We start from the raw sequence: 21,516 nt of genomic DNA, 5'->3' as shown, positions 1-21,516 counted from the left end.
TATTGGCATTCGGGTGTCTCCAGCTCAAGAAGTTCCCTTTTGTGTAACACGTTCGCTGTTCCACCAGGAGAAGTTTCTGTGGTTACTGTGAGATTCTGATTCTCAGCGATGCTGTGTGGTGACTCAGTTCTCCCGGGCCTTGGGCTGCTGCGGCGGGTCGGGCTGTCTGGGAGGGGCTGTGATGGGGCGTTTGGCCGGTGGGATTTGATAGGTGCCTTAGTTGGACATGTCAGGCATCAGGTTTAAGAAGTGCGCCTACCCTCCCTCCCTTCGTAAGAGAGCCACCGTTTCCTATCATGTAAGAAATCATCTTCCGTGGAAGCTTTTGAATTTTTGAACAGTTGAACAAAGTATTGAGTTCTGCACTTGTCCGTGTTGCTTGGGTGAGTGTAGGAATGGTCCACATTGTACTCCCCAGAGGCTTGGCCATCTTGCTCCATGTCCAGAGGGACCCGTCTGATGAGCCGGTCCTTGTAGCATCTCAGTGGTCTTTAGCTCAGAGTCAGGGTTGGGACGGAGGGACAGCATGACAGTGAGGTGTCTAGATCCCACTGGCACCTCAAGGGACATTAGCACAAAGCACTGCCAGGGAACTCAACTCCAGGACAGGACTCTTGGTCCAGCCGGGTGCCCAGAGTGTGGATCAGGGACCAACTGGAAGTCCAGAGAGAAGGGCTGCAAACACAGCAAGGGCTCAGGTTGTTCCTCAGTGCCTGTGTCCCAGGACCCTTAAATGTGGGCTTCTGTCTGCAGGGCTGTGTCAAGGCCCCACCAGCTAGTGAAGGTGGGGCTCCTGATAAGCCGATAAGGCTGGCTTGGGCCCCAGGCAGGGATTAGCCTCCAGAAGGACTGGCCCTCCGGTTTCACAGTGGAGGCACTTGGAGGCCCGTGATACCTGACTCTAGCTCGCATTACTGGCTACATGGATATTTTTATATGACTTTTATATCACTAGGCATACCCTAGATCAGATTTGTTGATAATTTAGAGCTAATCATAATAATAGCTTACACACTGAACACTTACCATGTACCATTCTAGGCACATTAGATGCACCATACTATTTATTTCTCCCAATGGTCCTTAGGACATAAGTACTATCATTGTCTCATCTTACAGATTAGAAAGCTGCATCACTCAGGAATTAAGTGGGCATCTGGGATGCAAACCTGGGTGCTCTGGCTTCATAATCCAGGCTGTATGCATCTGCTATGGTAAAAGTGGCGATGCCAGGCTCTCTACCAGTGCTTGGTACACCCCCTTGAGTTCTCACCAGCGTCTGTGGCGTTATCCCTCCAAGGATGCAGAAACTTAGGTCAATTGACTAGCCTAGGGCCCAGCCAGGTTGAGGACTCCCAGTCAGATCCGGTCCACTCTTGCCACCGTACCTCGGTCTGCCTCCAGCTCACGTGTCTTCATTTGACAAATATTTTTTTTTAACTAACTGTATTATTTATTTATTTATTTTTGGCGGCATTGGGTCTTTGTTGCTGCACGCGGGCTTTCTCTAGTTGCGGCGAGCGGGGGCTACCCTTCGTTGCGGTGCACAGGCTTCTCATCGCGGTGGCTTCTCTTGTTGCGGAGCACGGGCTCTAGGCGCGTGGGCTTCAGTAGTTGTGGCTCACAGGCTCTAGAGCGCAGGCTCAGTAGTTGTAGCTCACGGGCTTAGTTGCTCCGTGGCACGTGGCATCTTCCCAGACCAGGGCTCGAACCCGTGTCCTCTGCATTGGCAGGCGGATTCTTAACCACTGCGCCACCAGGGAAGTCCGACAAATATTTATTGAGCATGTAGCGTGTGCCAGACCCTCTTTTGGGTGGCAGGCATTCAGAGGTCCACAGAACAGGCCTGTTCTCAAGGAGCCTCCTTTGGATTCAGTGCTCCTGTTTATAGAACAGCTAACGTAGAGCGAAGAATGGTGAGAGCAAGACAAGGCCTTGGATCAAGCCAGTCCACAGCTGAGTCACTTCGCTGCACTTCACTGAGCTGGTTTCCTCTTCTGTAAAATCAAGACAGTAATCCACCTTGAGTACTGAACCTCAGATCAAATTCCAGCTGCTGCGACCTTGGGCAGTTCAGCTCAGCTCTCCAGACTCAGTTTCTCACAGGTATAACAAGGAGCTCCTGCTTTGTAGGGTTGTGAGAACATGTTGTGCTACGTGCTGTAAGGCATGAAGCGTTGAGAAAATGATCTATAAATGTCAGTGCCGCCTTGCTTTCCCCTCCAAGTCCAAACTCTTAATTTTGTGTACAAAATACTCAGCGCAGAGTAAGCACTGGCTAAATGGCACGGCTAGAAAGACGATGACGATTGTACGTGAAGATGTCGGATGCGATATATCTGCAGGTTTATGTTTAAATATGCACATAGGTCTCATTTGTTCTGTGACATTATGGAAATACCGGGCTAAGTCTCTTGGTTGAACCCACCTCCACTCAACTTTTCCATTGATAAAAATAGGCCTCATAATGCCGGTCTGGTTCCTGGGCAGGAAATGACTAATACAATCAACTGTTTATGTATTAAATCACAACCCGGAGGCCTGTGTCTTGCACTAGCGATGAGTCCCCGAGCATCCTGGCCATTAAGACGTGGAAGCAGGCTCCCTCTGCTTGCCTCCCTGCCCATCAGCCTGCGGCGGGCTGGTGGTTAAAACTGGAGTGGATTTCCTCCAGAGGATGAATCCTCTTGTTGGCCAGTCCGAGCATCCAGTCAGACTTACATCTCCCTCTGTAAATTAATAAATTGACATTCTGGTGTTTGTTTTTAAATGTATATAAATTCCTCATAATGTGGTGACAGTTCACCCTGCTCAGTAACAGATGAGCGACCGTCACTGTGGACGTTGCCACGGGACGCTGGCCTTTCTTTAATTGAAGAAAGCCTTTCAGGGAAGAGAAAGGGCAGGACCTGGGCTGAGGCGCCCCAGAGGCCTCAGCGCTGCACTGGCTGCCCCTTAGCCCCTCCCACAGGTTGTCCCAGAGTCTAACGGCCCTAGGCCTTCCCATAACACAGTGTGAGCAGCTGTGCCCTGGCCTAGAGGGATGAGAGCACAGGCATCAGGCAGTGGATTACATTTGATTTCCTTTGCCCCTGTGGAGACTCCTTACCTCCAGGGCTCTGTTACCGGGAGTAAGGGGTTGGGAGGGAGAAGGGTGATGGTGCCCCCGGGTGGACAGTGTGCACAAGAGCACCCAGACCACCACTTCAGGGCTAGTTAGTGCCTTGTGGTAGGGGCTCTCTTAGACCTCTGAGAAGTCTCAGGGCCAGCCTGGAGCAATAAAGCTAGACCTGGGACGGGTACGAGAGTTGAAGTACTCATTCCCTGCTCAGGGGGGGCTTTCCTTCTCCTCAGCCTCTTCCCGCCCTTGAATTCTCTGGGGCCTCTCTTTTTTTTTTTTTTGGCACGCGGGCCTCTCACTGTTGTGGCCTCTCCCGTTGCGGAGCACAGGCTCCGGACGTGCAGGCTCAGCGGCCATGGCTCACGGGCCCAGCCGCTCCGCGGCATGTGGGATCTTCCCGGACCGGGGCACGAACCCGTGTCCCCTGCATCGGCAGACAGACTCTCAACCACTGCACCACCAGGGAAGCCCCTCTCCGGGGCCTCTTTAGAGTGGGACCAGGACTCCTGACCTCTGGTCTCAGCCTGGTCTAGCTGTTGAGAGCTTAAGATTCTGGGGGAGGGCATGTGCACATGTGCACGGTGTGTCAGGTTGAGGGAGGGGTTATAGGTCCTCTCTGAGGTCCCTGGGTGTAGAGTGAGGTATGCCTGCCCCCCACCCCCCCTTTAGGAAAACCAGCCATGTTACGGCTCCTAGGAGGCAGCATGGCGTGTTGACAGGGATTTGTCAGTACATGAACTTGGGTTTGAATGCCAGCTCGACCATATGCTAGCTGGTTACCTTAGGTTTGTATACACCACTGTATTAATCTACTCGGGCTCCCATAACAAAATACCACGCAGGTTGGGTAGCTTACAGCAACAGAAATTGATTTCCTCACAGTTTGGGAGGCTAGAAGTCCAACATCAAGGTGCTGGCAGGTTTGGTTTCTCCCAAAGCCTCTCTCCTTGGCTTGCAGACGGTCACCTTCTCACTGTGTCCTCATGTAATCTTTACTACGTGTGCTCACATTCCTGGCGTCTCCTCTTCTTTTTATAAGGACACTAGTCCTACTGGATTAAGCCCATTTTATGACCTCATTTAATCTTAATTACCTTTTTAAAGGCCCTATGTCCAAATATAGCCACATTGGGGGTTAGAGCTTCAATATATGAATTCTGAGAGGACACAATTCAGTCCATAACAACCACTCTGTGCCTCAGTTTCCTCATCTGTAAAATAGGAATAGTAATAACATCTATCTCATATGTTGCCATGAGTTGATTAAATAGGTAAAAGAAAGTGGCACACACACACACACACACACACACACACACACACACACACACACACACACACACACACACACACATGTATCTGCCCCTGGTTCCTGACCCAGAGCTCCTAAATCCTTTGGAATTTCCTGGACGATAGCAGTGTCTTGTTCTAATGAGGTGACTCTAGGTAGGCTCCTGGATTGGGGCTGGTCACCAGAAAGACCAAGCCATGATTAGAAGCTTGGAATTTTCAGTCCTACCCCCATTCTCCAGAGAGGGGTGGAAATGGAGTTAATGATTGATCATACCTTCATCATGTGAAGCCTCTATGAAGACCCCCTAAAGTACAGGCCTCAGAGAGCTTCTGAGTTGGGGAACACGTGAAGGTGCTGGGAGAGTGGCATGATTGGAGAAAGCCTGGAGGCTGCACGCCCTTCTCACACACCTTGTCCTCTTCCATCTGGATGTTCCTGAGTTATACCCTTTTATAATAAACTGGTGGGCTAGTAAGTAAACTTCCCCTGAGTTCTGTGAGCCACTCCAGCAAATTAATCAAACCCGAGGAGGGGGTCACGGGAGCCTCCAATTTGTAGCCGATTGGTTGGTCAGAAGCACAGGTGACAACCTGGACTTGCAGTTGGTGTCTGAGCGGGTGTGTGGGGCAAGCAGCCTTGTGGGTCTGAGCCCTTAACCTATGGGATCTGACTGTCTATCCACGCAGATGGTGTCAGGATTGAGTTAAATTGTAGCACACCCAGCCGGTGTTGCAGAGACTTGCTTGGAGTGGGGAAAACCCCCCTCACATTTGGTGACGAGAAGGGTCAGAAGTGAAGCGTTCTGGGTGAGTAGTAAAGGAGAAGTGGATTTTTCCCACTCGTTGTGTAATGTGTGCACAGACACTCGTAATAAATGCTGCGTGTGACACTGTTGTCCGCCACCTCTTTCTCGCCCACTTCAGCCCCCTCCTCACCACCACATTCACAAGTGTTAGTTAGCATCAAGTGTGACGACCACAGTGCCGCAAAGTCAGATTTTCCAAAATGTTTTATGAAGCCTTAAACTTGCCAGGGTTCCTTTAGGAGTCAGTTTCCTCTTCTCAAAAATGGGTAGAATACCTCATTCACTTCATTGTGAGAATTAAACTAAATTGAATTAGGTAATCAATGAAGAGCCTCTATCATAGGAACAAAATTAATGCAAATTCCCTCCCTCCTCCTTCTCGTTCTGAAATCCCCTCACCTAAGCACTACTGAGAAATTTTTTTTTAACATCTTTATTGGAGTATAATTGCTTTACAATGGTGTGTTAGTTTCTGCTTTATAACAAAGTGAATCAGCTATACATATACATATATCCCCATATGTCTTCCCTCTTGTGTCTCCCTCCCTCCCACCCTCCCTATCCCACCCTTCTAGGTGGTCACAAAGCACCGAGCTGATCTCCCTGTGCTTTGTGGCTGCTTCCCACTGGCTATCTATTTTACATTTGGTAGTGTATATATATGTCCATATAGTAGTGTATACATTACATTTGGTAGTGTATATATATGTCACTTCGTCCCAGCTTACCCTTCCCCCTCCCCGCCCTGTCCTCAAGTCCGTTCTCTACGTCTGCATCTTTATTCCTGTCCTGCCCCTAAGTTCATGAGAACCTTTTTTTTTTTTAGATTCCATATATATGTGTTAGCCTACGGTATTTGTTTTTCTCTTTCTGACTGACTTCACTCTGTATGACAGACTCCAGGTCCATCCACCTCACAACAGATAACTCAATTTCGTTTCCTTTTATGGCTGAGTAATATTCCATTGTATAAATGTGGCACATCTTCTTTATCCATTCATCTGTTGATGGACACTTAGGTTGTTTCTGTGTCCTGGCTATTGTAAATAGTGCTGCAGTGAGAATATTGTGTTTAAGACAATAATAAACACTTAGAAATATGCTTAAGGCATATGGATATCATGATTTCACTGCTGTGCAAAAATGCATGTCTTATGTCTTAAATTAAAAGCAAGACCTGTTGGTGTCATGATTTCAGTGCTGCTCAAACGTGTGTTTGAAGTTAAAAGTCAAAACCCAGTGCACTGGCACCGTCCTACTCCCCAGCGGGAATCCCACCCCCCCAACCTGAGGGGAGAGGAGGAACCCAGGCTACAGCTCTGCCCAGTTGGACTAGCTCATCCACCAAAGAGACCGTGCAGTGAGGAGGCGTGAGGAAGCAGAGACACCCCAGAGACTGTTAAATATTTAAAGTCATGCAGAATCAGATCTCGGTCCTCCCAGTGTGACTGCCCTTGCGCGTGCCCTTCGGCACATCAGTGGTTCAAACCTCGTTTCCGGTAAATCTCGGAATGATTGCTTTTCTTGATGTGGTAGAGTGGTGAGTCAGCAAGCGTTTTTATAAAGCAGAAGGAGCAGTTGCGGAATAGTCGTCGCAGGCAGGAGCTGACTTGGGGAATGGCACAAAGAGGGAGAAATCAAGGCACAGGGCTTTGAAAGAATCCTTACATTTTCTTTTAAGGATTTAAAGTCACCGAAGCCTTAAATCTCAGAAACCTGTATGGCTCCACGTTGTGCATGAGAGATGACTGCGGGCACTGCTTCTAAACGGTGGTGCACCTTCCCCTCCTTCTATTAGATAATTTAGCTTTGAGTCCCTGTCATTGCGCATGCTCTGAGCATTTCCTGAATATAGGGAATCTGGTTGGCATTCCTGCCCTCTGACCTTATAGGTTTCCAGAGTGTTTACTAGGAACGGAGCCCGTTATTTACTAGAGACAGCGCTGACCCCCGCTGGGAACCCCCCTCCATGAACTGACCATCAGGAACCAGGGGAGCAGGCAGGCAGGGAGGTGGGCATTGTAGACGATATTTCAATTATGGATCAGTCCTTAGTGCTTGGCACGCTGTAAGTACCACATGCGTGGTAGTTATTATGATGACTGTCCTCTTTGTAGCAGAAGCTGTCAGCATAGAATGTTAGCATAGGATGTATCTTTCCAGTAGGGTGATCTTATTCTGAAAAATAGGCAAGAGGGAGAGTTAAGTAAATGGCACTTGCGGGCCCAGAGCCCCAAAGGGCCAGGTGTCTTGTTTTCTGCCCGAATGCTCACCATGTTGCAGACAGCCCGGGGAGAAGCAGAAGGAACAGCTGAAGTGCTCATTGGGGTCAGTGTAGAAATGCTCTCTGGGTCTTCCCTGGCTGCCGAGGTCATTGCCGTGCTGAATAATTAATCAGGCTGATTCTTTGCTTCAGCCAGATGGAGAACTGGGTCATGCTCCACTCCAGAGTCCCCAGGCACCTCTCTGGCCGAGCCCATTGAGATGCTGGATTTAGAAAGCATTTCTGTGCTTCAAAGAAAAGCAGTAGCAGATGAAGCCTAATTTTATTTCAAACTGTGTCCGTAATGACAATGATCTACATTTCTATGTATCATGACCACAAACTCTGATCTGCTAAAGACCTCCCTATTACGGAAGCCATGTCCAGGGAAGATATTTTGAACCTTGAAAAGCCTATGGATTTTTAGAACAGACTCTAAAAGTCATTTGAGGTCACAGCCCTTCGTTTACTGGCTGCCTTATTTCTTGGCAAAATCTGGACGGTCGGGCTTCCCTGGTGGTGCAGTGGTTGAGAGTCCGCCTGCCGATGCAGGGGACGCAGGTTCGTGCCCCGGTCCGGGAAGATCCCGCATGGCACGGAGCGGCTGGGCCCGTGAGCCATGGCCTCTGAGCCTGCGTGTCCGGAGCCTGTGCTCCGCAACGGGAGAGGCCACAACAGTGAGAGGCCCGGGTACCGCAAAAAAAAAAAAATCTGGATGGTCCAGCGATCGGTCTGTGGGCAGAAGTCAGGTTCGTGCTGTCTCTGATGCAGTAACTGGGAAGGGAAAGGGCAGAGGGCTGTTCTGAATCCTTAGGGAGAGATCCCAGGACGTAGGCTATCAAATATGATGAATGTACCCTAAATGGGTATGTTATTGTGGCCACCAGGATGAAATAAACAAGGATTCTCTCACAGTTTCTACGTGGGATGTATGATTATTCAAAAGGTCCTTCCTCATAGTCACATACAGTGAGAACATGTTTATTTTTTTTCCACCTGACCCCAAGAGCACAGATATAGAGTCTCCGCAGAGCAGCTCTGCGTAGCTCAGGCAGCAGCAGGATCGATATGCTCTTAGAATCCAGGTGAAATGGGCTTGAATCCCAGTCTCGTGTCCTGCGATGTCCATGGGTTCCCCAGCACAGTTCCGCCCGTTCCCTGGGCTTATGTTTCTCTTGTGTTGACTCCCTGTTCTCCACTCTGAGGCCTCCACCACTACTTTTTCTGCACCAAGCATCTCCCCAGGGGAGGAGTACACCCTTCTCTTAATTCCTGACGTCAGCCATCTCTGTAGCAAACTTTTGCTGGAGCATCAAGGGTAATATCGAGGGGGCTTACATTGCATCAAAAACAGTCACTGGTTTTCAAAACTGGCTGTTGGACTTCCCTCACCTTTCTTTTTAATGGCAGTGCCTGCCATTTCCGAGGTTCTGCTCCCCCAGAGGCTGTGCAGTATGCAAACACACACATACTTTTGGATATATTTGCAGGAGGTTTAGAACTTGCTGAAGCCCCATCCGTGGCTCTCCGAGGTCCGGGGACTCTTAGGTGGACCTGAGGGTTCCACCCCCTGCTCCTCCCCAGGCCCTGGGCCTCTCCCCACCCCCAGGCACCCAAGGTATAGCCGTAGTGAGGTTAGATCATTAGTTGGAAAAACGAAACAGGATTGACTGCCTGACTGTTGGTGGTGTTCCTCAATCCTGACACTTTTGACAGGGATCAGAGACCTTGTGAAAACACTAGCCACCTTTCCGTGAGCATTCCCGATGGACCAGGCCCTGTTCTTAGCATAAGCCTTCCCGTTAATCATGCCAGTACCCCCAGGAGGTCCATACCGCTATCCTCACTGCAACAGATGAGGAAACTGAGGCTCACCAAGATTAAGTAACTTGGCTCAGATCACACTGCTCATAGTGGCCAGCCTGGGATTGGATCCCAAGGCAGTGACATGAAAACCTGGGCCCTAAACCACGGTGCTCACAGCCCCTCCCCCCATACCACTGTACCTTACTCTTTGTGGTTCATGTCCACAGAGCTGTGTGACCTCTGGTGTCACAGCCAAACAAATACACCCTTCCAGTTTTTTGCAGTACTACTCAGAGCAGAGTGTTTGGCCTCTTTGGTTCATTGATGTGTCTCCAGTACCTGGCATATAGCAGGTGTCAGTAAATCTCTGTGAATGAACCCATCCATCCTACAAGGCTCAGCTCAACACCATCTCCTTCCAGAAGCTGTCCATAACTCCCTCTCTGTGAGTTAAAAGGCTCCTCCCAGGCTTCCCTGGTGGCGCAGTGGTTCAGAGTCCACCTGCTGATGCAGGGGACACGGGTTCGTGCCCCCGTCCGGGAAGATCCCACATGCCATGGAGCAGCTGGGCCCGTGAGCCATGGCCACTGAGCCTGCACGTCCGGAGCCTGTGCTCCGCAACGGGAGAGGCCGCAACAGTGAGAGGCCCACGTACCGCAAAAAAAAAAAAAAAAAAAGGCTCCTCCCTCCATGAGCAACCAACGCACGCGTGGGCCTCTGCGTCCCCTTATTTCTCGTTGCCGTGTCGTGGATTCCCACTCTGTCTACCCCGCGTCGCACTCATTTCTCTATGTCTCCAGGAACTAATAGGCACTTGGTAAACGTTTGTTGACTTGAAGGCACAGTGGTTATTGTGCTGCAGGGTAATTAGGCTTAAATGGTAAGCAGTTCCTATAAGTGAGAGTTCATTAGGATTACATTTGTAGCGCTAGACCAAATTGTAGCTCTTCTCTTAAATTTTCTCAGTTTTTTCATGCCTATAATTTAGTGTCGCTGTCAATTCCGGTATCGTTTACTTTTTCGTCATCATCCCTCCGTAGTTACGTAGAGCACTGACTGTGTTCTGGGCCTCAAATGCGCTACTTCACAGACTGCGCTCATCTGAGCAGCATCTTCTTTGGTGCCGTGCACGGAGGCTGGCTCGCCTGGGAGAAGGCAAGGTTTGTGTCCGACTGTAGCTCCAGGAGCTCCAGTTCCCTCGTCTCTCCCCTCCTCCATCCCCTGCCCCACCTCGTGGTCTAGGAACGAGACCCCCAGTTTTCTGCCAGCAGGCTCTCATCTTGCTTGTCCTCGTCGAAGCTCAGACAAGGAGAAGTGGAAGGCCTGTGGGAGAACACAGGCGGCCATGAGAGGGTCTCCTGCAGCCAGAGAGAGAAGAGAGGGAACATTTGCTGAGGGCCTGCAGTGCCCCAGCCCTGACCTTCCTCGTTTGCTTTTTGGCTCTCCCGGAAGTGCTCTGAGCTTACGGTTATTGTCATTTTGCAACTGAGTAAACTTAGGTTCGTGGAGGCTGAGCTCCCACTGATGGGAATGCGGACCCGGGACTGTCTGGCCCTGGAAACCAAGGCTTGGCACTGAGTTCTACCCCTCGACACATGTCTTAGGAAGAGGTTCTCCCCAGGCGTCAGTCTCTATTAATAGAGGACTCAAAGAAACAGAAGTTGAAACAGGATGTGTGCTTCCAACCAGGATATGACAGTTGGTTCCAGGGCGGGGGAGAGAAACCCGGTGGGAGAGAAGGAAGCCCCAAGCCAAGAGCTGGGTCCCTCCCAGTTCAGCCATGACCCTGGTTCCCTAAATGCTCGTAATAACTAACAGCAGCAACAGGCACAGCAGCAAACCCTGCCCTGTTCATCCTCACAGCGTAGATAGGTTGTTGTGAGACAGGGATTTTTAGTACCCACCTTTTACAGACGAGGAAACTGAGGCACAGAGAGGTTAACTAACTTGCCAGATTCGCCTTTCCAGTCGTAGGAACAGCATGACTTTGAGTAAGGAAGGGGCCGTCTGTGGACAGCAGTGGTTCTCAAAGTGTGGTCCTCAGACCTGCAACTTCAGTGTCACCTGGGAGGCTGTTAGAAATGCAGGTTTGGGGACCGCTGAATCAGAAACGATGAGGATGGTGTCCAGTCTTCTGTGTTTTAACAAAGCCCTCTGGATGTTTTAGCTTTGGCCGAGAGCTGTTAAACTAGAGAAATCTTTAAAATCCACACGTAGAGAAAAAGTTAAAATTTATCAATAGCATAATAAAGGTTTGTTGAGTTCTTATTACATGCCAGGCACTATGCTAAATATTTTACCTGCATTATCTCACTTAGTCCAACAACAATACTATAAAGTATAGGTACTATTATTATTCCCATTTTACAGATGAAAAAACGAAGCCTTAGAGACCTAAGTGACTTCCCCAAAGTCACCAGCTCGTAGGTAGCAAAGTCATGACTTGAATCTAGATCCATCTGATGACACAGTCCATACCCTGAACCATCCATTACTCATTTTTGCCCTTTTGGTAAAGAACTGTTGAAGAATGAGCATTGATATAAGTACAAATGTTGATATTTTTTGCAAATTTTGAAAAAAGTGGGATAGGGAGGGTGGGAGGGAGACGCAAGAGGGAGGAGATATGGGGATATATGTATACCTATAGCTGATTCACTTTGTTATACAGCAGAAACTAACACAACATTGTAAAGCAATGATACTCCAATAAAGATGTTAAAAAATAAATAAAATGACCAACAGGTAACTTAAAAAAAAAAGAAAAAGGTATTTGAAAAGTCAGATTGATTAAACATTTGATTACATATTTTGATTGAATATTTTGAGCTCCTCCTCTTCTCTGAAATGAGTGTTTATTCACAGAGCTGATTCTAATTCCCGAGTTTAAGGAAAAGTGGTGTTGGTTATAAACCTTCCTAGCCACACGAGGGCAGCACCAAATAGCGCAGGTTGCTCTTTGCCGCTTGGTTCTTTGTAAGGAAACGGAGCTCGCTGCTTAGTGGAGTTTCCCTTCCATAAACCCGTTTCCCCTTCCTTTGTCCGTAGAGACCAGCGGTGAAGCTTCTCAGATCAGATACTAAATTATATACGGAAAAGTAATCATACTGTGAGGGCTCTTGTTTTTTGAAATCCATGTATTCTTGGACTCAAGGACAAAAGAGCAGCCAGTATTCTTTTTTTTTTCACATTCTATTTTTTAATTTTTTTAAAACATCTTTATTGGAGTATAATTGCTTTACAATGGTGTGTTAGTTTCTGCTCTATAACAAAATGAATCAGCTATATGTACACATATATCCCCATATCCCCTCCCTCTAGCATCTCCCTCCCACCCTCCCTATCCCACCCCTCTAGGTGGTCACAAAGCACCGAGCTGATCTCCCTGTGCTATGCGGCTGCTGCCCACTAGCTATCTGTTTTACATTTGGTAGTGTATATAAGTCCATGCCACTCTCTCACTTCGTCCCAGCTTACCCTTCCCTCTCCCTGTGTCCTCAAGTCCATTCTCTACGTCTACGTCTTTATTCCTGTCCTGCCCCTAGGTTCTTCATAACTTTTTTTTTTTTAAGAGTCCATATATATGTGTTAGCATACGGCATTTGTCTTTCTCTTTCTGACTTACTTCACTCTGTATGACAGACTCGAGGTCCATCCACCTCATTACAAATAACTCAATTTCGTTTCTTTTTACGCAGCCAATATTCTTTTTCACCTTCCTTATTGTTAATACATTCTTTGAGTCTTCACAGGCTGTAAGACTCTCGAGTAGGCTATTAGAGAAAGTGGGGAAATGTGCTCCTGGCTTCTAGTTTTAGGGCAGAGGACCATCCCACAGTAATGCTGGTGTATTAGGGTTCACCCCCACCAGGATCACCAGGATGCTGTACTGACAGCAGCTGCTGTTGATCTTGAACCCCATTTCCACCTGGGCATATCTCAGTGTCCCATCCAAGCCTTGGTTTCTATGCCAGAGGCTGAATTCACTGGAATTTTTTTTGAATTTTATTTATTTATTTTTATAAAGCAGGTTCTTATTAGTTATCCATTTTGTACACATCAGTGTATACTTGTCAATCCCAATCTCCCAATTCATCATACACACACACACACACACACACACACACACACACACACCCCGCTTTCCCCGCTTGGTGTCCATACGTTTGTTCTCTACATCTGTGTTTCAATTTCTGTCCTGCAGACCAGTTCATCTGTAGCATTTTTCTAGGTTCTACATATATGTGTTAATATACGATATTTGTTTATCTCTTTCTGACTTACTTCACTCTGTATGACAGTCTCTAGATCCATCCACGTCTCTACAAATGACCCAATTTTGTTCCGTTTTATGGCTGAGTAATATTCCATTGTATATATGTACCACATCTTCTTTATCCATTTGTCTGTCAATGGGCATTTAGGTTGCTTCCATGACCTGGCTATTGTAAATAGTTCTGCAATGAACATTGGCGTGCATGTGTCTTTTTGAATTACGGTTTTCTCTGGGTATATGCCCAGTAGTGGTATTGCTGGGTCATATGATAATTCCATTTTTAGTTTTCTAAGGAACCTCCATACTGTTTTCCATAGTGGCTGTATCAATTTACATTCCCTCCAACAGTGCAAGGGGGTTCCCTTTTCTCCACACCCTCTCCAGCATTTGTTGTTTGTAGATTTTCTGATGATGGACATTCTAACTGGTGTGAGATGATACCTCATTGTAGTTTTGATTTGCATTTCTCTAATAATTAGTGAAGTTGAGCAGATTTCATGTGCTTCTTGGCCATCTGTAAGGCTTCTTTGGAGAAATGTCTATTTAGGTCTTCTGCCCATTTTTGGATTGGGTTGTTTGTTTTTTGATATTGAGCTGCTTGAGCTGTTTATATATTTTGGAGATTAATTCTTTGTCCGTTGATTCGTTTGCAATTTTTTTCTCCCATTCTGAGGGTTGTCTTTTTGTCTTGTTTGTAGTTTCCTTTGCTTTGCAAAAGTTTTTAAGTTTCTTTAGGTCCCATTTGTTTTTGTTTTTTTTGTTTGTTTTTGCGGTACACGGACCTCTCCCTGCTGTGGCCTCTCCCGTTGCGGAACACAGGCTCCGGACGCGTAGGCCCAGCGGCCATGGCTCACGGGCCCAGCCGCTCCACGGCATGTGGGATCTTCCCAGACCAGGACACGAACCCGTGTCCCCTGCATCAGCAGGCGGACTCTCAACCACTGCGCCACCAGGGAAGCCCTGTTTTTGTTTTTATTTCCATTACTCTAGGAGGTGGATCAAAAAAGATCTTGCTGTGATTTATGTCAAAGAGTGTTCTGCCTATGTTTTCCTCTAAGAGTTTTATAATGTCCAGTCTTACATTTAGGTCTCTAATCCATTTTGAGTTTATTTTTGTGTATGGTGTTAGGGAGTGTTCTAATTTCATTCTTTTACATGTAGCTGTCCAGTTTTCCCACACCACTTATTGAAGAGACTGTCTTTTCTCCATTGTATATCCTTGCCTCCTTTGACCATAAATGCGTGGGTTTATCTCTGGGCTTTCTATCTTGTTCCATTGATCTATATTTCTGTTTTTGTGCCAGTACCATATTGTCTTGATTACTGTAGCTTTGTAGGTAGAGTCTGAAGTCAGGGAGCCTGATTCCTCCAGCTCCGTTTTTTTCCCTCAAGACTGCTTTGGCTATTCGGGGTCTTTTGTGTCTCCATACAAATTTTAAGATTTTTTGTTCTAGTTCTGTAAAAAATGCCATTGGTAATTTGATAGGGATTGCATTGAATCTGTACATTGCTTTGGGTGGTATAGTCATTTTCACAGTATTGATTCTTCCAATCCAAGAGCATGGTGTATCTTTCCATCTGTTTGTATCGTCTTTAATTTCTTTCATCAGTGTCTTACAGTTTTCTGCATACAGGTCTTTTGTCTCCCTAGGTAGGTTTATTCCTAGGTATTTTATTCTTTTTGTTGCTGTGGTAAATGGGAGTGTTTCCTTAATTTCCCTTAATTTCCTTAATTTCTCTTAAATTCCTTAATTTGTCATCATTAGTGTATAGGAATGCAAGAGATTTCTGTGCATTAATTTTGTATCCTGCAACTTTACCAGATTCATCACTGGAATTTTGGCTAGAGTAGTTATAATAATTTATTATACAAATTAGGACACTTTTAAGAGTAAAAGGAGCTGCTCTTAATAATTTTTCCAGAGCAACAAAGATAAATCAGAACCCTCCTGAGGATAATTGGAGCATAGGGTCACGCTGATTTCAAATCTCCTTTCATTTTCCCCCTTTGATGACTCCTTTTAAGATGTATGTGACACTATATTCATTTGCTCTTTCACTCAGCAATGCTCATGGAGTGTTTTCTGTGTGCTAGGTTTTCTGCCTGTATTATGTTGTTTTCTCCTTGTAAGAACCCTCTGAGTTAGCTATCATTATTATTCCCATTTTTGCAAATACGAAAAAAATTGGGACTCCGTAAGTTATACGGCCAAGATCACAGTACCTGTAAGTCAGAGCCAAGATTATAATTTAGGCTGTCCCTGCTCTTGGGCCAGGTACACTCAAAGTGTATTGACACCACTGGCTGTGTTCTTGTGCCTCTTTTGTAGACCCAGCCCCATCGGATGCTGTCCCTCCAGCAAGCTCTCAGGCATATGGCAGCGTGGTTAAGAGTGAGGGTGCAGAAGTCGCACTGCCTAACTTGCATCCTGGGTCCACCGCTTATCAGCCTTGTGCTTCACTCACTTTCCTTTCTATGAAATGGGTACAGTAACTTCTTATCGACCTCACAGGGTTGAGGAGAGGATTAAATGACTAAATACCTATGAGGTGACTTCTAGAACTCACCTAACGATGGGGGCTAGTTGCCAGTGGAGCCCACCATTTTATTAGAGGGTTGGGACTTCCAGTTCCACGCCCACCTCCAGGGAAGGGAGAGGGCCCGGAGGTTGAGTTCAGCCACCAGTGGCCAGTGACTTAATCAGTCGCACGTATATAATGAAGCCTCCACAAAACCCAGAGGGCAGGGTTCAGAGAGTTTCCAGGCCAGCGAACACGTGGAACCCGGGGAGAGTGGCGCCTGGGGAGGGCATGGGAGCTCCAGGCCCTCTCCCCATACCTTGCCCTGTGCATCTCTTCCCTCTGGCTATTTACTCCTGAGTTATGTCCTTTTATAATAAACTAGTGATCTGGTATCCAAAGTGTTTCTCTGAGTTCTGTGAGCCACTCTAGCAAATTAATTGAACTCAACAAGGGGGTCATCCGAACCTCGATCTGTAGCTGGTCGGCCAGAAGTACAGGCGACACCCTGGACTTGGGGTTGGCATGTGAAGTTGGCGGAGGCAGGAGGTGGGGCGGGCAGTTGTTGGGGGGACAGTCTTGTAGAACTGAGCCCTTAACCTGCGGGATCTGACGCTCTCTCCAGGTAGATGGTGTCAGAATTGAGTTGAATTCTCGGACACCCTACTGGTGTCTAAGAATCGCTTGTTGGTGTGGAGGAAAACCTCCACACATTTGGTAAAGGCGGAAAAGCTGGGTTTTTCCATTACAAGGTGGTACGTGACAAGATGAAAATGACGGGGGAGGGCTGGGTTGTGGCATTGCGTGTTTACTCACGAGGGACTATGTTGGGAACCAACAAGGGAGGGAAGTTCCTGGGCATAGCCCCATGAAGTTCTGGGTAAGGGGCTGCCCTTGCACCTGTGACATCCTCTTCCCCTTGGGCAGTTTCTCTCCAACAGAAACACATGAGCACGTGAAATGTGAGGACATCTCCCAGAACCTTTCCCCAGGACACAGGGTCCTGAGTAGCTTTCGCGGTTGTTGTAGGGCAGGAAACGTTCCACTCCGGGCGGTGACGCAGGTACCTCGGTCCTTCCCTTTAGGATGTGAGGATCCACCTTCTGTTAGCGTAACGGGGTTGTCTTTGGTCTTTCCATGTTTTGTTTTCCCCTGAGAAAGTGTGATTAGCAATTCAGAAAGGAGGCACCAAGTCTGGGTGTGGGGTCTGAAACAGAGAAGGTTGAACTAGAATGAATGTGGTCACTTTGGGACAGTTGGCTGCATTTCTTCATTGTATTATGAAGTTCACTTTGGGGAACTTCAGAAGACACTCTTTGAGAAACAGCCTGTTGGCTCCACAGAAGTGTGGCACCTTATCTGCCCTCCTGTCCTTAAAAGGTGGTCTCTTCAGTTGATGTGCAGCTCAGGAGGAGACCCGGGTCACAGGTTGCGGTGAGAAACCGCAGTTCCAGCCACCTGGTAAACCTGCTGATTAACAGCTAGGCAGATGCTCTAGCCAGATCACCCTCGTATGTCCCAGGAACTTCTTTCTTTATAAATTCTTGGATGTTTTGCTTGTTACAATATGGATAAGATACTTTCTATATTTCTTAAAATTGAACACCTGAACTTTTAAAAGGAAGACAGGGAGTGTGATCTCAAATCAAATATCTCTAAATGATAAAAGAATAAAGGGAATTTGTGCTCTAAGGTATCTCACAAGTCCATCCATTCTGCAGGCTTTCAGGATTTGGCGCTAGTAACAAACGCTGACACCTATTATCATGAAAGCACATCTTCTCTCCTCTTTTTTTTTTTTCATTTCTGGTTATTAGAGAATACATTTTGCCTCATTGTTATTAGAAACAAGTGACAAACATGTAGCTAATTCTTTCTCCCAGGTGCTTAACAAGTAACAAATTTCACAGGGGTTACATTTCTTACTATAAAAAAAAAAAACCCTGCCTTATACTAGATACAGGTGCTTAGAAATGTTTATACCCGTTAGCCCTGTAATTCTACTTCTAGTAATCTGTTCTAAGAAAAAAAACCTGAACACACTCACACACTCACAAGCATACACACACACGCACACACACAGAGAGAAAGTTAGGCAAGAAGATAGTTATTACTACATTTTTTTTTAATTAAATTTATTTATGGCTGCATTGGGTCTTCGTTGCTGCACGCAGGCTTTCTCTAGTTGTGGCGAGGGGGGGCTCCTCTTCGTTGCGGTGCACGGGCTTCTCATTGCAGTGGCTTCTCTTGTTGCGGAGCACGGGCTCTAGGTGCGTGGGCTTCAGTCGTTGTGGCACACAGGCTTAGTTACTCTGCAGCATGTGGGATCTTCCCAGACCAGGGCTCGAACCCCTGTCCCCTGCATTGGCAGGTGGATCCTTAACCACTGCACCACCAGGGAAGTCCTACTACATTTTTTTAATGGCAAAAAATAGCCACAATTTAATTTTCCAACAATCTAGGATTCGTTGCTAAATTAGATGATTGAACATTTTGTAGTAATTAAAGACGCATTGAGTACACCTTGTAGAGGATTTTAAGGTACGTTGACCTGTGGCCAGTGAGTAATCTCCTGTTCTCTGACTTTCCTCCTAGTGTTTTGCTGTGCGCTCTCTGGGGTGGGTGGAAATGGCAGAGGAGGACCTCGCCCCTGGCAAGAGTAGTGTTGCCGTCAACAACTGCATCAGGCAGCTTTCTTACTGCAAAAATGACATCCGTGATACAGTCGGCATTTGGGGAGAGGTAAGTAACAGGTGAAAATCATTAATGGCAGACTTGCTTGCATTCCACTGCTCCTCACGAAACCCCAGAGCTCTGAGAGCCGAGAGATTTGGTACTGAGGGCTGATGAAGGTATTTATCGGGGTCCCTTTCCCGTGAAGGCAGCTGGTGTAGACATGATGCACCTGTGATTTACCTATTAGCCCTGCCAGAGCCCGTTGAGGACTGGGGCCCTGGGAGAGGGCATTTCTCGGTGTCTAAATGACAGGATCTACTTTGGTCTCCTGAGTCCCCAAGGATCCATGGATGGACTTAAGGGCCCAGAAACCCCCTAACCTCCATGCATAGCTGGTCTACAAGAGCAGTTTTCTGGGAAGAAGAGCCATACCTCTCTCAAAGTACATTCTCAAAGGGGAACGTGACCCCCACCTATACACCCCAAAATGTTGTTGCCTCTTCTCTAAAAGTTGACACACCATCCTTTTATAATACAGTTTTCTTTACTTGTGATCTGAAAATCCACCTCGTACATGAGTCTTGGAATTGATACCTGTGTATTCTTTCTTACTGTGATGAACAAAGCAACTCCAGTTTGAAATGTTAGTTGAGATCATTTCAGAAAAGAAAGTCATGAGTAAAAATACCAAATTTGTATAAAAATCACATGAAATTGGAAAAGCCATATTCCTACCAAGCTCTGAGACCTGTACAACAAGCACATGGGGAGCATCACGAGACAGTGGTCCGCGTGAATCCACTCGATCAGTCCCCAGTTAAGAGCATTGGCAGCGAAAGTTTGCTTTGTGATTGGGCTCTTAGGAGCCCCTGTCACCTTTTATCCTAGCAGCACTGTCATAGCAGGAGGTAGGTTCCCGAGGCTCCGCATGGTAGAGTCCGTCTGCTCTAGAATGGGGCTGAGCTGCATCACGAACCAGATTTTTAGATCCCAGGCATGGTCGGGGGGGAGGAGGAAGAATGTTCTCCTGCCAAAAGAAGGACACTTTTTTGGTATTTGCCTCTATTATCCTTTCACTGCATTACCTTTCCAATACCCAGGCCTATTTCTCCCACCCAATTATCCATCTGTCTTCTCTCTCCTTCATTCAAAATGCTGTTCTACCAAAGGCATAGATCTCAGCTAGGATTTAGAAGGACGGCTGGCGTAATCTATACTGCTGTTTGAGAGACTAATGAACACCACCAGTTATTTAGAAGAGCTAAGTAAGATTCTAAAGGAATCTCCAATTGGCACGATTCCAGCAGGAAAGAAAGCTTTGGATGGGCCAGCAATGCCTGAAAATCTGCTATGCCTTCCCACCTAGTTAGCCCCCGCTAGGCCATTCCTATTTTTCTCACTCCTTTCCTCTTCTTCTGAAACGATAAATTCTTCAAGCAGTGTTTCTAGTTCATAGCATATAAAGTACAGCTCAGTGTTTAGGGTTATGTGCTGTGACTTTTTGCCATGCCTCACCACGCACAGCACAACTCCTTAAAGGTTTGTTGATCGGCTGACTGAAAATAAAGTCATGACTTTCAGATGAGTGTCCCATCTTTAGATGACACCTGCATAAGCATTGGTCGTTTGGGTTACAAAAACCAATTAGCAAGACTTTACAGTGGTCAACCAGGAGTTGCTGAGTGTTCATGAGAAAAGAGAAGGGGCACATATGGGAAGACAAGAGTGTGCCTAATGAACTCAACAGAAGCCACGATGCGTTTTCATTCAGGGATAGTGCACACTCAGCCAACCATTCTCACTTCAGATGACCAGCTGGCAGCTGTCACCGGTCCTGTCCAGTAATACGATGACTGTCGACAGAGGTCATTGACGAAGATGGCCTGTGTTGCATTTGTGTGGACCAGTTGTGGTTTCTAAGCTGAATCAATCCAAAAGAACTACACCACCCAGCCCAGTGCAGGGTAGGGGATGATTTCAGCTCATCCTGGATCTCATCTGTAGACGCTTGGCTTGGACATTGACTAGCAGAGGCACCGAAACACCCATGTCTGCCACTTCGGCAGCAGAGCTCGTGTTTACTCTGAGAACCTTTGATGGGGACCTAAAATATTGTTCTCAAAAACCAGACCAAGGAGCATCTGTCCTGCTTTGGATTTGAAGATCTGCCAGGAAGCCTCACTGTGCTGCCTTGCTAGACCGCCCTAGCGTCCACGCCACAGCATCTGGGCTGACCGTGACCTTCAGTGGACAGTTTAATAATTTCTTAAAATGATGCCTGAGGATTTGCAAAGGGAGTGAAGTTGGATGACCTAGCATTCCTACCCTCAAAGAGCCAATATGTGGGGAGACAGGGGACCAAAACCTGAAGAGTGATGCAAGAAACCTCAGCCTCCCCCGTGTTGGTATCACAACAGCACAAGCGCAGCTAAAGGCCTCACGGCTTCTGTGTTAGGCCGTGAGCAGGTTACTTAAATTAACCTATAAGCCTCAGTTTTCCCATCCGCTAATCACAGGTAATAAAACCAAGCTGTGAGGCAAGTTAGAGCACTCACGAGCCAAGGAACCTGAAGCCTGTCGCATAACATCTGAGATGTGATAAAGCCACTTCAGCGTTAGCTGTTGGGGCACCGAGAAGCATCACAAAGCTCTTTACCAGCCGGATCACACAGATAAGAAGTGGTGTAAAAGCTGAGAAGAGACAGACATGTTGTGGACCTGGGAAGGGCGTCAAGGGGATGCCTGGTAGGGTCTGGCC

At 47.1% G+C, this 21,516-nt stretch overlaps 1 protein-coding gene across 14 annotated transcripts in view; it reads left to right on the top strand.

Annotated features, from left to right (window-relative positions):
• The window catches only part of APBB2 (amyloid beta precursor protein binding family B member 2), a 375,114-nt gene that overhangs the window by 284,356 nt on the left and 69,242 nt on the right, over window positions 1–21,516 (top strand). For all 14 annotated transcript variants that reach the window (XM_079919402.1, XM_079919412.1, XM_079919413.1 and 11 more), the window contains one exon: window positions 18,678–18,824. In XM_079919402.1, the coding sequence (XP_079775528.1) occupies window positions 18,678–18,824 (147 nt within the window). The remainder of the gene's footprint in view (window positions 1–18,677; window positions 18,825–21,516) is intronic.

Source organism: Stenella coeruleoalba (genome assembly GCF_951394435.1).
Source record: "Stenella coeruleoalba genome assembly, chromosome: 4".
In the NCBI taxonomy this organism is placed as follows: Eukaryota; Metazoa; Chordata; class Mammalia; order Artiodactyla; family Delphinidae; genus Stenella; species Stenella coeruleoalba.
Note: the sequence above shows the minus strand (reverse complement) of the source record. Positions and strands in the feature narration are given on the sequence as shown.